Source organism: Neoarius graeffei, chromosome 18 (assembly GCF_027579695.1).
Source record: "Neoarius graeffei isolate fNeoGra1 chromosome 18, fNeoGra1.pri, whole genome shotgun sequence".
Lineage (NCBI taxonomy): Eukaryota > Metazoa > Chordata > Actinopteri > Siluriformes > Ariidae > Neoarius > Neoarius graeffei.
The window spans coordinates 38,012,991-38,027,799 of NC_083586.1; the positions used below are offsets into that span (position 1 = coordinate 38,012,991).

General features: G+C 41.5%; 1 protein-coding gene across 3 annotated transcripts in view; it reads right to left on the bottom strand.

Moving 5' to 3' along the window:
* tsga10 (testis specific, 10) overlaps positions 1 to 14,809 on the bottom strand; it is a 47,085-nt gene that overhangs the window by 6,945 nt on the left and 25,331 nt on the right. For 2 of the 3 annotated variants that reach the window (XM_060899518.1, XM_060899516.1), the window contains 5 exons: positions 14,379 to 14,489; positions 14,088 to 14,198; positions 11,153 to 11,263; positions 9,450 to 9,617; positions 6,044 to 6,204 (listed from right to left, as the gene is read on the bottom strand). In XM_060899518.1, coding sequence (XP_060755501.1) covers positions 6,044 to 6,204; positions 9,450 to 9,617; positions 11,153 to 11,263; positions 14,088 to 14,198; positions 14,379 to 14,489 — 662 coding nt within the window. The remainder of the gene's footprint in view (positions 1 to 6,043; positions 6,205 to 9,449; positions 9,618 to 11,152; positions 11,264 to 14,087; positions 14,199 to 14,378; positions 14,490 to 14,809) is intronic. The other variant, XM_060899517.1, reaches the window with a different exon arrangement.

Here is a 14,809-nt window from a genome sequence, read left to right on the forward strand (position 1 = left end):
CCATTATTGTTGTTGTTGCTGCTTCTTCTCCGTGTTGTTGTTGCTTCGATATTCGCGCCAAGGTTTATGCAAATGCAGCGACGTAACTGACGTATACAGCAACGTAACTGACGTCTACAGTGACGTAATGGCGTAGCTCCCCTTAGCACCCCGAGCTATGGAAAAGCAAACTGGTTCTCAGCTGGCTCGCAAGTTGAACGAGTTGTGAACCAGCACCGGCACCGGCCCCGAACCAGCCCTGGAACTGATTTGGTGGAAAAGGGGTATATGTGTCAGCCCTGTGATGACCTCGTGACTTGTCCAGGGTGTACCCCGCCTCTTGCCCATAGTCAGCTGGGATAGGCTCCAGCTTGCCCGCGACCCTGCACAGGATAAACGGTTATAGATAATGGATTATTATTATTATTATCATCATTATTATTATTATTATTATTATTATTAGCCTCAAACATTTAAGAGACACTCATAAAGCAGGTAACTTTTGTCACTGGGTTGAATATAAATCCTTCAGAAGAAATGCTGGAGAGGAGACTAATGCCCACTGATGCTGATAAGCAAAATGGAAAAACCTAAAATCATTGCTTTACAAAGTAATAAGCAACATACATATATTTTATTTACTGGCTGGGAGGTCCGTATCGTGAAATACTGTGACCGAGGTCTTGAAAGTACTGAGCGAGGCCCTCTGGGCCGAGGTCAGTATTCAAGGCCGAGGTCACGGTATTTCACCACACGGACCAACCCTTAAGCTGGTAAATAATATATTAATTTTTTTCTTTACCAAATTCTAACGGAAAACGAGAGCGCCCGAAAGGGAATACCGAGCCAAGCCGCCATTTTGAATCCTCATTTACGGCTGTAATGCAAATTGCTTCCTCCTCAGTATACAAGTGCACTTCCATGGCAGGGAAAAAACTACATTTTGCCGCCTATGTAGTCCCCTATTTATACAAATAGGAGTCATTCAGGATTCAGCCATGTTTTTGCTCGGCGTTAACAAGTTACAGGTTTTTAGCTTTCTCCTGAAATGTTTTCTTTTATTTCTTCTTCCTCAGGGTAGTAAAACTCGCTTTCACTGTGAACACTGTCGTTATCGCTATCCATGATGTAAAATTAATGCCATTTTGAATCCTCATTCACGGCTGTAATGCAAATTGCTTCCTCCTCGGTATACAAGTGCACTTCCATGGCAGGAAAAAAAACTACATTTTGCCGCCTATGCCCCTATTTATACAAAATTGAGTCATTCAGGATTCAGCCATGTTTTTGCTCGGTGTTAGCAAACTCACTTTCACTGTGAACACTGTTGTTATCACTATCCATGATGTAAAATTAATGCTATTCTCCTGAGAAATGCTGGCAAAAATTGATAAGATTTTTGATAATCTTACAAATAAATCTTATAAAAAAAAGGTAAATGTTGACAAAAAATTCTACTAAGTTTGTTGTTGTTGTGAATGAGCGAGTCGCCAGAGGTCCATAACCGGGGTCTGTAACTGGGGTCCATATCATAGGATACGGACCCGCTCGCCAGCCAGTCAGAGCGCAGGATTTGATGGAAACCGCACCGCGAAAAAAATAAAGATTTTTATTTTTCATATGTCACAGGATACTTCACAAATGCTCAGCAAACTCTGGAAACTACACAATACATCTTGCACTTCAATTTGTGATTAATAACCTTTTTGTCGTTAATCCTGATTAATTTGTCACCGTGTTGTTCTGCAACATTCAGCATAGTCCAATTTATTTTTGGACGCATTTTTCTTCTTTAGTGTTCTGCCTGATGGCAAGCCTGGCTCTGATGTCCATCAGAGTTTCTAGGGAACCTTACAGTCATGGTTTCTCGTTGCCTTCTACCAGATTATTATAGAGGTTTTCTCCTCTCAACCATTCGCACTCACATTCACACCTACGGTCAATTTAGAGTCACCAGTTAACCTAACCTGCATGTCTTTGGACTGTGGGGGAAACCGGAGCACCCGGAGGAAACCCATGCGGACACGGGGAGAACATGCAAACTCCACACAGAAAGGACCCTGCAGGCTGCTGGACTCGAACCCAGAACCTTCTTGCTGTGAGGCAACAGTGCTAACCGCTACACCACCGTGCCACATTATTGAACCCATTCTCTTCTGGGTGACACCTGATGAGTAGTTTACACTGGAGAATTTGCGTCATTTGTAGCATGTGTGTATGATTGTGTGCAGTGTTGGGGTAGTTACTCAAAAAAAAGTAATTAGTTACAAGTTACTAGTTACTTCTGTAAATTGTAATGAGATTACTTTACTAGTTACTGCATTTGAAAAGTAACTTCACTACTCATTACTTTACTTTACTTTTCAGTTTCTTAATCCAAATTTACGGCATAGATACATGGACAAACATAATGGCTCTTTCATCATTTTATTTTCGATTTTCAATAAGGGCATCTCTTAGCCTTTCAACATAGTGCAGATAGCTCCTCGTCAGAGTCAGACCCATCATCAGGCTGACCGGATTCAAACATTTTGAAGGCTTTCACAAAATTGCTGCCATTATCTGTGACGCATGCCATTACTCGTCTCGTCTTCATCCGCTTATCCGGAACCGGGTCGCGGAGGCAGCAGTCTAAGCATGGAAGCCCAAACTTCCCTTTCCCCAGACACCTCGGCCAGCTCCTCGGGAAGAACACCGAGGCGTTCTCCCAGGCCAGCCGAGAGACATAGTCCCTCCAGCGTGTCCTGGGTCTTCCCGGGGCCTCCTCCCGGGGGGACATGCCTGGAACACCTCCCCAGGGAGGCATCCAGGAGGCATCCGAAAAAGATGCCTGAGCCACCTCAGCTGGTTCCTCTCGATGTGGAGGAGCAGCGGCTCTACTCCGAGCTCCTCCCGAGTGACTGTGCTTCTCACCCTATCTCTAAGAGAGCGCCCAGCCACCCTGCGAAGGAAACTCATTTCAGCCGCTTGTATCCGCGATCTTGTTCTTTCTGTCATTACCCAAAGCTCATGACCATAGGTGTGCCATTACTTTATAGGTTAATCCATAGGCTGAATGAACCTGTTCTATTTCACTAGCTATGACATCATCGGTATGTTTTCCTCTCACTCTCTTGCGGGCCAGAGCAGCCTTTTCACGCTTAAAACTAATGTTGTCAATCCAGTGAGCGGTCATTCCTAGGTAACTTTTATTGTTTGCGGTCCAAATATCCGCAGTGGCTGACACATAATCCAGGGACTCGAAAGTTTTTCTAAGATTGGATTCCATGCCGGAATAACATTTGCCCAGGTAACTGCAAAATGTTTTCCTGTCTGATGGTAGCATTCGAGTCGCAGGTATTTTACTTAGTATTATTCTAAATCTTGACGATTCGCTAGTGGACAGGGGAAGCATGTCTTCCACGATGTACCCTGCTACTAATCTGTTCATTTCTTTTTTAAAGATATTTTTTGGGGTTTTTTGCACCTTTATTGGATAGGACAGTGTAGAGACAGGAAATGAGCGGGAGAGAGAGACGGGAAGGGATCGGGAAATGACCTCGGGCCGGAATCGAACCCGGGTCGCCCGCATTCATGGTATGGCGCCTTAACCACCTGAGCCACGACGCCCCCGTTCATTTCTTTTTTGTGTTACCTGCTGTGCTCCAAGACGTGAGAGAAGCTTAGCTTGTTTGGGGGGGTTGGTGCCTGAGTGTCTTCAACTGCCCGACAAGCCAGAGGATCTTTCGCCACAAGTTTTGTATTGCGATGCAGGCTTGCCAAGTGATTTGACAAGTTGCTGACTGAGTTAGCAGCGGTTGAAAGACACCTCTCGCCTGGGAATAGAGTGCATTTCACACAAATATTTTTGTCCTTTCAAGCAATAAACTGAAAGTAATGTGAGTATCGCCACTGGCTGAAACCCCCTGTGTCCGTCTCCATTTTCCCTCTCTCATGTCCCTCTATGCACCAGCAGCTACGTACTCACTCAAATCGGTCACTATGGCAACGGTGCCTAAGCACACATGCAACATGCATGCACGCGCCACTAAAACAGATCAGAACTTTTCTGACTGACAAAAATGGCTTGGGTAATGCAGGAAAGCGCATTCCTACAGTCTAGTAAAGTAGTATAGTTACCGCTATTTTTAGTGTAATGCGTTGCTTTACTTCGTTACCCATAAAAGTAATAACGCTTAGTGGCGGTGGCAGAGGAGGGCGACTGCCCCCCCAAAATGATGTTGCCCCCTCCCAAGTTACGATGGGAGTCCTTTGACTATTTACAAGGAGGAAAAGGAGAGAGTAGTGTGAATAAACAGCCCGCTGCGCGCCTTTGTTTTCCCTTATTAAATCCTGCTGTGTCCCTTCATCCTGGCGCCCCGGCAGCATCCCTTTGTACTGTAGATTGGTAGCACCCATTCACACCAAAACCGATGCAAATTAGGCTGGCCCTGACATCACCGATTGCTTCCGCTTTCCGGGATTTTCCTTATTTGGCTTACGCAGACAAGCGTAATTTATGAATATTCTGTGGACTAATTAACCTGTTGCTGTGGCATCTGTCTAGACATGCCTGGTCTCCTTGGGTACTCGTGCCAAAGTGGGGACCCTGTGACAGCAAGGCTATGACGGTGTCGCTACATTTGTATCTGACTGATAACTCGTGTCCTGTCCGGATGGCTAGATAGCGTTCACGAGGCGTACAAGCAGTTTTGGGCGCCCAAAAACTTGATGCTGCTCTAGATCTATATGAATTCGCTTGCTGCCCTGACCACTCACTGAAAATCACTATGAAGAAGAGTTTCAGACAAATATCCATTGCAAACTTTTTGGGCTCGACAAAGGCACCCAAGTTGCTTGATGATAACGAGGTAAGTTTTCAGTATAATTTTTTTTTTTAACATCTCAAGTCAAATTTCACAAACCAAGAAATGAATGACCGTTTACTCGCACTGAAGACTAAAGGAAAGACAGGTTATTCGTGCTCTTGCTTTATACCACGTAGCTGAGCAGGTATATAAATCTATTAGCTCTTTAATTCAACAAGGACATTGAGGACAAATTTTCTCACGTTTTGTTTTTTGTGAGGGGGGGAGCGGATCCATGAGAAAACTAAGGGAATGTGGTTTTTCCAGTTTACCGATACAGCCCCATATGTCATTCATACATGCTTCAATACACCAATATCACACAGTTTTGATTTGAAAAATATGCAACAAACAGAAAAAGAATTCATTCGCACCCAATCTGGGGTCACGACCGGTCATTACCAGTCAGCTGGATTTCCCAGGAGCTGACAGCGGTCCTTGAAGGATCGGGAATATTACTTTCACGGGCTGATTCCTTGGTTAAAACAGGATTGCCGAGAGATGTGATTGGTTTTTTGGTATTATTCTCATTGGGTCTGTTTCATCTCATCTCATCTCATTATCTCTAGCCGCTTTATCCTTCTACAGGGTCGCAGGCAAGCTGGAGCCTATCCCAGCTGACTACGGGCGAAAGGCGGGGTACACCCTGGACAAGTCGCCAGGTCATCACAGGGCTGACACATAGACACAGACAACCATTCACACTCACATTCACACCTACGGTCAATTTAGAGTCACCAGTTAACCTAACCTGCATGTCTTTGGACTGTGGGGGAAACCGGAGCACCCGGAGGAAACCCACGCGGACACGGGGAGAACATGCAAACTCCGCACAGAAAGGCCCTCGCCGGCCACGGGGCTCGAACCCAGGACCTTCTTGCTGTGAGGCGACAGTGCTAACCACTACACCACCGTGCCGCCGGGTCTGTTTCATATAGAAAAAAATACATGGACGAAATGTACTCTAATAGAGACATTAAACTTAGCTTTACCCCACCAAAATTTGCCTCCCAAACTGTGGGAAATAGTGTTTTAGAGTGTTAAAAATTCCAAAATTTCCCAGGGGGGCATGCCCCTGGACCCCCCTACATTTGGCACGCCTTTGGCGCGCAACACATCGGCGTCCCCCCCCATCCATTACTTCCTGCTACAGCCCCTGACGTTACTGTAATCCGTTACCCCCAACACTGATTGTGTGTATATGAGCTTGTACTCACGCCTTGCACTCAGCTACATTGAGTTTGTCCCTGAGGACCTGGATCTCCACGAGCCTCTCCTGGAAGCTGAACTGCCTGTGTATTTCTTTCTCTCGCTCTATTGCTAGCTGCTTCCTCAAGCGCTCCAGCTCAGAGCGAAACGACTCCAGCTCCTGTTGGACCTGATGAACACACACACACAAAGACATCAGATACAATATACTGCATTTATACTAAAATGTTACATTAAATCTATTATTTTATCACAATCTTTGTCATGTATCGACAGTATATACTGAAAGATTTTAATGCATGAGGTAATATATTGTTCTGACACGAATAAATATCATCAAACTGTTGAATAGTATTTGTGGTAGTTATTTATTTCGTTATTATTACCTGACCACCTATCGTTTCATTATTTCTGTTTTGTACTTCACACTGTAAATCATGTGATCTGTAACTACATTATATTTAAGCTATTCCGCGAAATCGAGTCGTACATGAGCTGACAGCCGATGCAGCGCGTAGTGATGAGTCGGCTATAAGCCATGTATGATGAGATTGAGTGGAATAACTGTTTTATTCTATCCACATTCACTGGATTTTGAGAAACAGAGCATTTTTATTTTTGCAAATTCGATATATAAAAACTTTATACAAAACGTCTGACAAAATCATTTCCGCTTCACAAACCGGCGAAATGACAGTTGTGAAAAATGCTATAATAATAATAATAATAATTCTTGAAAAATTAAAAAAGATATGCTCTTACCATCAAATATTTTCATTCTATATTTTGTTCCTTTTTTGTATTTTTGGGGGGTTTTGTTTTCAAGTAGAGTTTTTATTTCATCCTCGGTTGGTCATTCAGCAACACGCGCCGCCATTTTATTTTTCTCTACTCACGGTATAGACCCCTTTCACTGACGTCAGCCGAAACCGGAAGTAAACAAACCCTGCGCCATATTGGAAGACCAACAAACTCGTGATTAGGGGGAAATAACGGCAGCGCGCGGTATGTGAACCCACGAGGCACTTGGATCATCAAAAACCTACAATGGTAAACTTTTGTGCTGTGTTAGGGTGTTCTAACAAAGCTGATGGGAAAGGTGAAAAGAAGTCTTTCTACACTGTAAAAAAGAATAGTTGAGAATACTTGAAATTTCAAGGCAACAGTCTGCATTAAGAATTTTATGTTTTGCCAACGATGTGCCCATGATAATCCAAACTATGATAACACTGTTATCTTTATTAAGAATTCTTAATTAAGTCAATTTTCAATTCCTCATTCTGCCAACATAGATTTCTCTTTTTGCTGAACAGTGGCATTCACAGTAGTACAAAAAGGCAATTGAGGTTATCACAATTTTTTGGGGGGCTTTTTTCACCTTTATTTGGATAGGACAGTGTAGAGACAGGAAATGAGCAGGAGAAAGAGAGATCAGGAAATGACCTCAGGTCAGAATCAAACCCAGGCCCCCAGGTTTATGGTATGGCGCCTTATCCACCTGAGCCACGACAACATGAACTTTAACTGAAGAGAGAACCACATTGCCCAGCCCTTGCATTTGGGAGAGGAAACCACGTGTCTTGGTCATTCAGAGCATGTGCTGAATAAACACCTGTGACAATTATGTATTTTCAATTCAGATTATTCATTATTGTATATTTACACATCATTGAGGTGCACCCTATCAGTTTGATGTGGATTTTTCTTGATGTGGATAATTCTAAAAAATAGAATTATGCTTTGTTCAAGTAATTCCATATTCACAATTGAATGGACAAGAAAATATGAATAATTATTAACGAACAGAAAAATCCACATCAAACTGATAGGGTGCACCTCAATGATGTGTAAATATGCAATAGTGAATAATCTGAATTGAAAATACATAATTGCCACAGGTGTTTATTCAGCGCATGCTCTTAATGACCAAGACACGGGGTTTCCTCTCCCAAATGCAAGGGCTGGGCAATGTGATTCTCTCTCTCTGGTTGAAGATCATGTTGTTGTGGCTCAGGTGGATAAGGCGCCATACCATAAGTCTGGGGACCCGGGTTTGATTCTGACCTGAGGTCATTTCTGTCTCTCTCTCCCGCTCATTTCCTGTCTCTACACTGTCCTATCCAAATAAAGGTGAAAAAAGCCCCCCAAAAATTGTGAGAACCTCAATTGCCTTTTTGCACTACTGTGAATGCCACTGTTCAGCAAAAAGAGAAATCTATGTTGGCAGAATGAGGAATTGAAAATTGACTTAATTAAGAATTCTTAATAAAGATAACAGTGTTATCATAGTTTGGATTATCATGGGCATACATCGTTGGCAAAACATAAAATTCTTAATGCAGACTGTTGCCTTGAAATTTCAAGTATTCTCAACTATTCTTTTTTTACAGTGTACAGAATACCAGCTGTGATTGAGACACAAGGGGAGCAAACCAAGGAGCTTTCTGCCAGGAGACAGAGAGAGGATTTAGCTGCTTTATGCAGAGCGGATCTGAATACTTCTCGCCTACAACAGTACAGAATATGTTCAGACCATTTTGTTACTGGTAAGTCACTAGGCTAGAGTGTTGTAGAACATTTTTTTAAATGTTTACTGAATAAAAACATCCTTAATTTTATCACATTTATGTTATATATTTCATTTCTTTCTTTTGTTTTAATTTTCCTCCCTCCATCCCTCTTTGGATTTTAAATAGAGTTTTTCCCCATGTCCAAATAATTCAAATATATATAAATAAAAAGAGATAAGTAGTAAATTAAAAATAAATTATGAAATAAAAAAATCCATAACAGCATGAATACAGATTGCAATAGTGGTCAAGTGCTATAATTTTTTTAACATGATAGTGGAGAATTTCATTTAATCTGCACTGATTATTATATGAAATATAAATGAATAAATTCTGAACAGGTCTTTCACAGAATGGAACAACTGTTAATGTAGTAAAGAAAACACTGTTAACATGTTAATAAAAGAAAATTTGCTGCTACATTTCAGGTGTAGTTTGTTTTATGTATGTATGTATGTACTTGCATAGATGTGTACTTGGTCTTCCAATATGGCGCCCTAACAAAATCTCGCGGTGCGGTGACGTCACGCGAAAGCCCTCTATATGAGCTGATAGCCTAGTAGTAGAGTAGCCAATCAGAGTGCGTGACTGCTCATACCCAGTGAATGTGGATAGAATAAATTCCTTTATTACTACATTAGTGTTACTGTGTAATAGTTCTCTTCATATTCTTTAGAGCTCCATGTAACTGTATACAACTCACATTGTGATGCTGAGGTGATCTTATCTGGGGGAGAGAGTGTGTAAAGTCATGCTCGCACAACCGGTTAACAAAGGTCTTTCTGCTGCAGTAATTCTGGTAAACTCAACCCCGGGTAAGTGTTCCGAAACTGAGATTACGCACCACTTTTTTCTCAGTGTCCAGTTTGATGCACACATCGCGGGTCTTCTCCAAATTGTTGTGCGTGTCTAACTGCTTGTTCTGCACCTGCCGCAGCTCTTCCTCCTGTTTCTCCAGTGTGGACTTCAGCTGTCTGAGCTCAGCACCGCAGCTCTGCTCAGCACCGTGAGCCTGCCAGAGAGAGAGCGAGAGACCACCACATTGCAGTTAAGTCTATCCCAGTTTTAATGTTCTATTCACTACCCAGCAAATGCCTGTTCCCAGGGTGCGATTTGTCAAAAAAACAGAAGGGGGGATTTTTTTTTTTAATCATGAAACGTCACAAAATTAAGGTAGCAATAGGCTAACAGCTCAGTAACATCCGATGATATCAAATGAATAACACTAAATGAAAACGAACACTAAACCAGAGATAGTAAATTCATCTTCCTATCTCTCTGACTAAATACACAAACACTAACACAACAAAGTTCGCATTGCTTGTCGCATTGCTGTGATGTTTCTCTCCCTCCGGATTAAATGGACAGTGACTCGAAAATCACTGAAATACATGAATACTAAATGAACAGTTTGCTCTGATGGCGCAGTTCACATAGTGCGCAGCTTTCCGATTTAAACTGTTTTTTTCTCATCCTTATACTTCCTGTTTCATGGACTGTAACAGATTTGCTTATTTAGTAATTTTAATACAGAATTTACTTTGAAATTATAATCAGACACTCCAACGTCCCCCCTAAAAAAAAAAAATCGGCCGTGAAAAAGGCGGCATCCGCCAAAAGGCGCGCTGTTTTCATCCCTGCATAGAACGCAAAGATATTGTTATTATCTACAATGTATCTATTTGCTGGGGACGTTCGTGAACATCAAAGCTGCCACTTCGGGTCATTTTGAAAGTGAGTGCAATGTAGACCATAGAAAACTGTGTCACAACATGCCTGTCATGTCAACTTTTTTTTTGGTTTGTTTGTTTTATTGACGGGGTTGTCCCCGAGGATTTTTTTTCAGCAGAGATAAAGTTCAAAGGGGGGGGGATGATCCCCACCATCCCCCCCAGCAAATCGCACCCAGCCTGTTCCATTGATGCAGACTTATAAAACTGTGAAATTTATTTTACAAGCACATATGTCTTTATGCTCATCCAAATTATTACTAAAGTAAATAATATCTATGTAAGAATACACAAAATCCATTTGCAATACTGGAGATAACCAACACAAATCGTAGCACTCAGAATCTATTTGATACAAAGCACTGACACTGGAGTCTCCTTCTACAAATGTAAAATAAACATATCTTTACAGAAACCCTCACCATATACCATGTAAGATTTTACTTGTTTAACAAGAAGGGCACTTGGAGAGCACAGACCTTCACCAAGGACAATAATCGACTCTTCTCTGGCATGCAAATCTGCAACTGCCACCACTTTCTATGTCTAGATAGATTTCCAAAAATATTCGAGCTATGACCCTAACCTTAAGCCAGATTCTTCCTTGGCCCATGCTATACCTTTCCACCAAGTTTCATAGAAATCGGGTGAGTAGGTTTTTGACCTATGATTAGCTATTCTTCTAGAAAATAATCCACCTTCTGACCAATCAGATTTGAGAATTCCTCAGCACTATGGTAGAAACCATCTTAAAAGATTAGTCAATTATAATGGAATGAAAAATGTAATATGGACACATTGAGTGTTTTTCTCCCACCTCTTTCAGACAGCTCTCCAGACTTGCTACTCTTTCTTTGAGTTTGCAGTTCTGTGAATACACTGTTCTTAGCTTCATCCGACACTCCTGCAGCTCCTTATACTCTCGTTGCTGCTCAAAAACATTATCACAGTCAAGACAAGTCACTCTAGACCACAATCCCCATGAATACTTTTGATTCTGAATGCTTTTCCGAAAGTGATGTGATGCACAAATGTGTTTTGGACATGAAGCAATGCAGCTATAATGCCTGCATATGCGCATACATATGTATCCCAGAGGACCGTAGTCTACAAAATCATCATATTTCTACATTGGCTATGTTTTGTCACTATTGAACTTTGCTGCCATCTACTGGATTTTAAGATATATGGCATTGTTGAGTGCAGATTTTCACCCAGGCCAACTGCTGTATCTTGTAATGTTAGTGAAAGATAGACTAATTTTGTGGATCTGCCCTGTGACTCAGATCTGCTTCAAAATTTAACAGATTCTTCCTTGGCCCATGTTTGACCCTTCTACCAAGTTTCATAGAAATTGGGTCAGTAGTTTTTGCACAATTCTCTTTAGAGTCACACAGACAGACAGACAGACAACCCACACCTAAAACATAACCTCCTTAGTGGAGGTAATAAAACATTTTTAAATTGTTTATTATTTGACTTGGATTATATGGAGCATTCCAGAGAATTAGCTGTTACTAAGGGAATGATAACATATCAGAACAAGCTGTTACGGCATGGCTCGTAAACTCACCGCAGCATTAAAAGGGAGACCACACAAAAGGTTACAGATTGAATTGTAAACTTTTATTTATAATTACCAGTTTTCCAAACGTCTAGGGTAAACATATGTGGTGCAAAGTATGGCGTGGACTGTGTGGATGAGTGAAGGTGTATGTCAGTTATGTGGTCAATGTAGAGGCAAAAAAGAAAGAAGGGGAAGAAAGTAAGAGAGAGTGCAGATAAAATGACTGTGCGTCCACACACACAGCCAGTAGGTGCCTCCTGAGGGAGAGCAAAGCTCCACCTTATGTTCCAGGTACGCCACCCAGGTGTAACGAATGATGTTAATTATCCCGCCTGACACCAGCCTTGCCCATGCACTGGTGAGCTGATGCCAGAAGGGGGCTCAGGACGTAACAAAGCACATTAATATAAATCTGTGATTAGTCAAACTATTCTTATAGAAAATAATCCACCTTTCGACCACTCAGATTTGAGAATTCCTCAGCACTATGGCATAAACTGTCTTAAAAGATTAGTCAGTTATACAGTGGTGCTTGAAAGTTTGTGAACCCTTTAGAATTTTCTATATTTCTGCATAAATATGATCTAAAACATCGTCAGATTTTCACAAAAGTCCTAAAAGTAGATAAAGAGAACCCAGTTAAACAAATGAGACAAAAATATTATACTTGGTCATTTATTTATTGAGGAAAATGATCCAATATTACATATCTGTGAGTGGCAAAAGTATGTGAACCTTTGCTTTCAGTATCTGGTGTGACCCCCTTGTGCAGCAATAACTGCAACTAAACGTTTCCGGTAACTGTTGATCAGTCCTGCACACCGGCTTGGAGGAATTTTAGCCCATTCCTCCGCACAGAACAGCTTCAACTCTGGGATGTTGGTGGGTTTCCTCACATGAACTGCTCGCTTCAGGCCCTTCCACAACATTTCGATTGGATTAAGGTCAGGACTTTGACTTGGCCATTCCAAAACATTTAACTTTATTCTTCTTTAACCATTCTTTGGTAGAACAACTTGTGTGTTTAGGGTCGTTGTCTTGCTGCATGACTCAACTTCTCTTGAGGTTCAGTTCATGGACAGATGCCCTGACATTTTCCTTTAGAATTCGCTGGTATAATTCAGAATTCATTGTTCCATCAATGATGGCAAGCCGTCCTGGCCCAGATGCAGCAAAACAGGCCCAAACCATGATACTACCACCACCATGTTTCACAGATGGGATAAGGTTCTTATGCTGGAATGCAGTGTTTTCCTTTCTCCAAACATAACACTTCTCATTTAAACCAAAAAGTTCTATTTTGGTCTCATCCGTTCACAAAACATTTTTCCAATAGCCTTCTGGCTTGTCCACATGGTCTTTAGCAAACTGTAGATGAACAACAGTGTTCTTTTTAGAGAGCAGTTGCTTTCTCCTTGCAACCCTGCCATGCACACCATTGTTGTTCAGTGTTCTCCTGATGGTGGACTCATGAACATTAACATTAGCCAATGTGAGAGAGGCCTTCAGTTGCTTAGAAGTTCCCCTGGGGTCCTTTGTGACCTCGCTGACTATTACACGCCTTGCTCTTGGAGTGATCTTTGTTGGTCGACCACTCCTGGGGAGGGTAACAATGGTCTTGAATTTCCTCCATTTGTACACAATCTGTCTGACTGTGGATTGGTGGAGTCCAAACTCTTTAGAGATTGTTTTGTAACCTTTTCCAGCCTGATGATCATCAACAACGCTTTTTCTGAGGTCCTCAGAAATCTCCTTTGTTCGTGCCATGATACACTTCCACAAACATGTGTTGTGAAGATCAGACTTTGATAGATCCCTGTTCTTTAAATAAAACAGGGTGCCCACTCACACCTGATTGTCATCCCATTGATTGAAAACACCTGACTCTAATTTCACCTTCAAATTAACTGCTAATCTTAGAGGTTCACATACTTTTGCCACTCACAGATATGAAATATTGGATCATTTTCCTCAAATAATAAATGACCAAGTATAATATTTTTGTCTCATTTGTTTAACTGGGTTCTCTTTTATCTACTTTTAGGACTTGTGTGAAAATCTGATAATGTTTTAGGTCATTTATGCAGAAATATAGAAAATTCTAAAGGGTTCACAAACTTTCAAGCATCACTGTATGATGGAATGAAAATGTAATACGGACAAATTGAGTGTGTTTTTCTCCCACCTCTTTCAGACAGCTCTCTAGACTTGCTACTCTTTCTCTGAGTCTGCGATTCTCTGAAGCTGAGGTTCTCAGCTTCATCTGACACTCCTGCAGCTCCTTACAGTCTTGTTCCTGCTCAAAAACATTGTTACAGTCAAGACAAATCACTCTAGACCACAATCCCCATGAACACTTTTGACTCTGAATGCTTTTCCCAAAGTGATGTGATGCACAAATACATTTTGGACATGAAGCAATGCAGCTATAATGCCTAATATTGTCTTAACCCATGCAACAAGTTGTGTTTAATACCTTGGAGGACAGTAGGTCTTCAATATTGGAGATGTCGGAATCATAATTTTGCACTTTCCTCTCCATAAACTCAATCTTGTGAGTGGCCTCGTCTACTCTGAACTGCAAAGCCTGAGACAGACAGAATGCCAGTGGGGTTACATTATATCCTAAATCACATGGGTTAGTATTCATTCACTCATTCGTCTTCAGTAAGAATTTTACTCTGGTCAGGGTCATGGTGGATCTGGAGCCTGTCCTGGAAATACTGGGCATGGATTTTTTTTCTTTTTTACTTTTTATAAACTAAAGAACATGACCTACATTTTATCAATTTCTACAAATATCAGTGAAGTTATTTGCTGTTATCACTTATGTTACAACAGCTATAAACCATCATCACTTCCTCACCAGCCTCTCTTTTCTCTCTCTTACAGACCAAAAAAAGATGT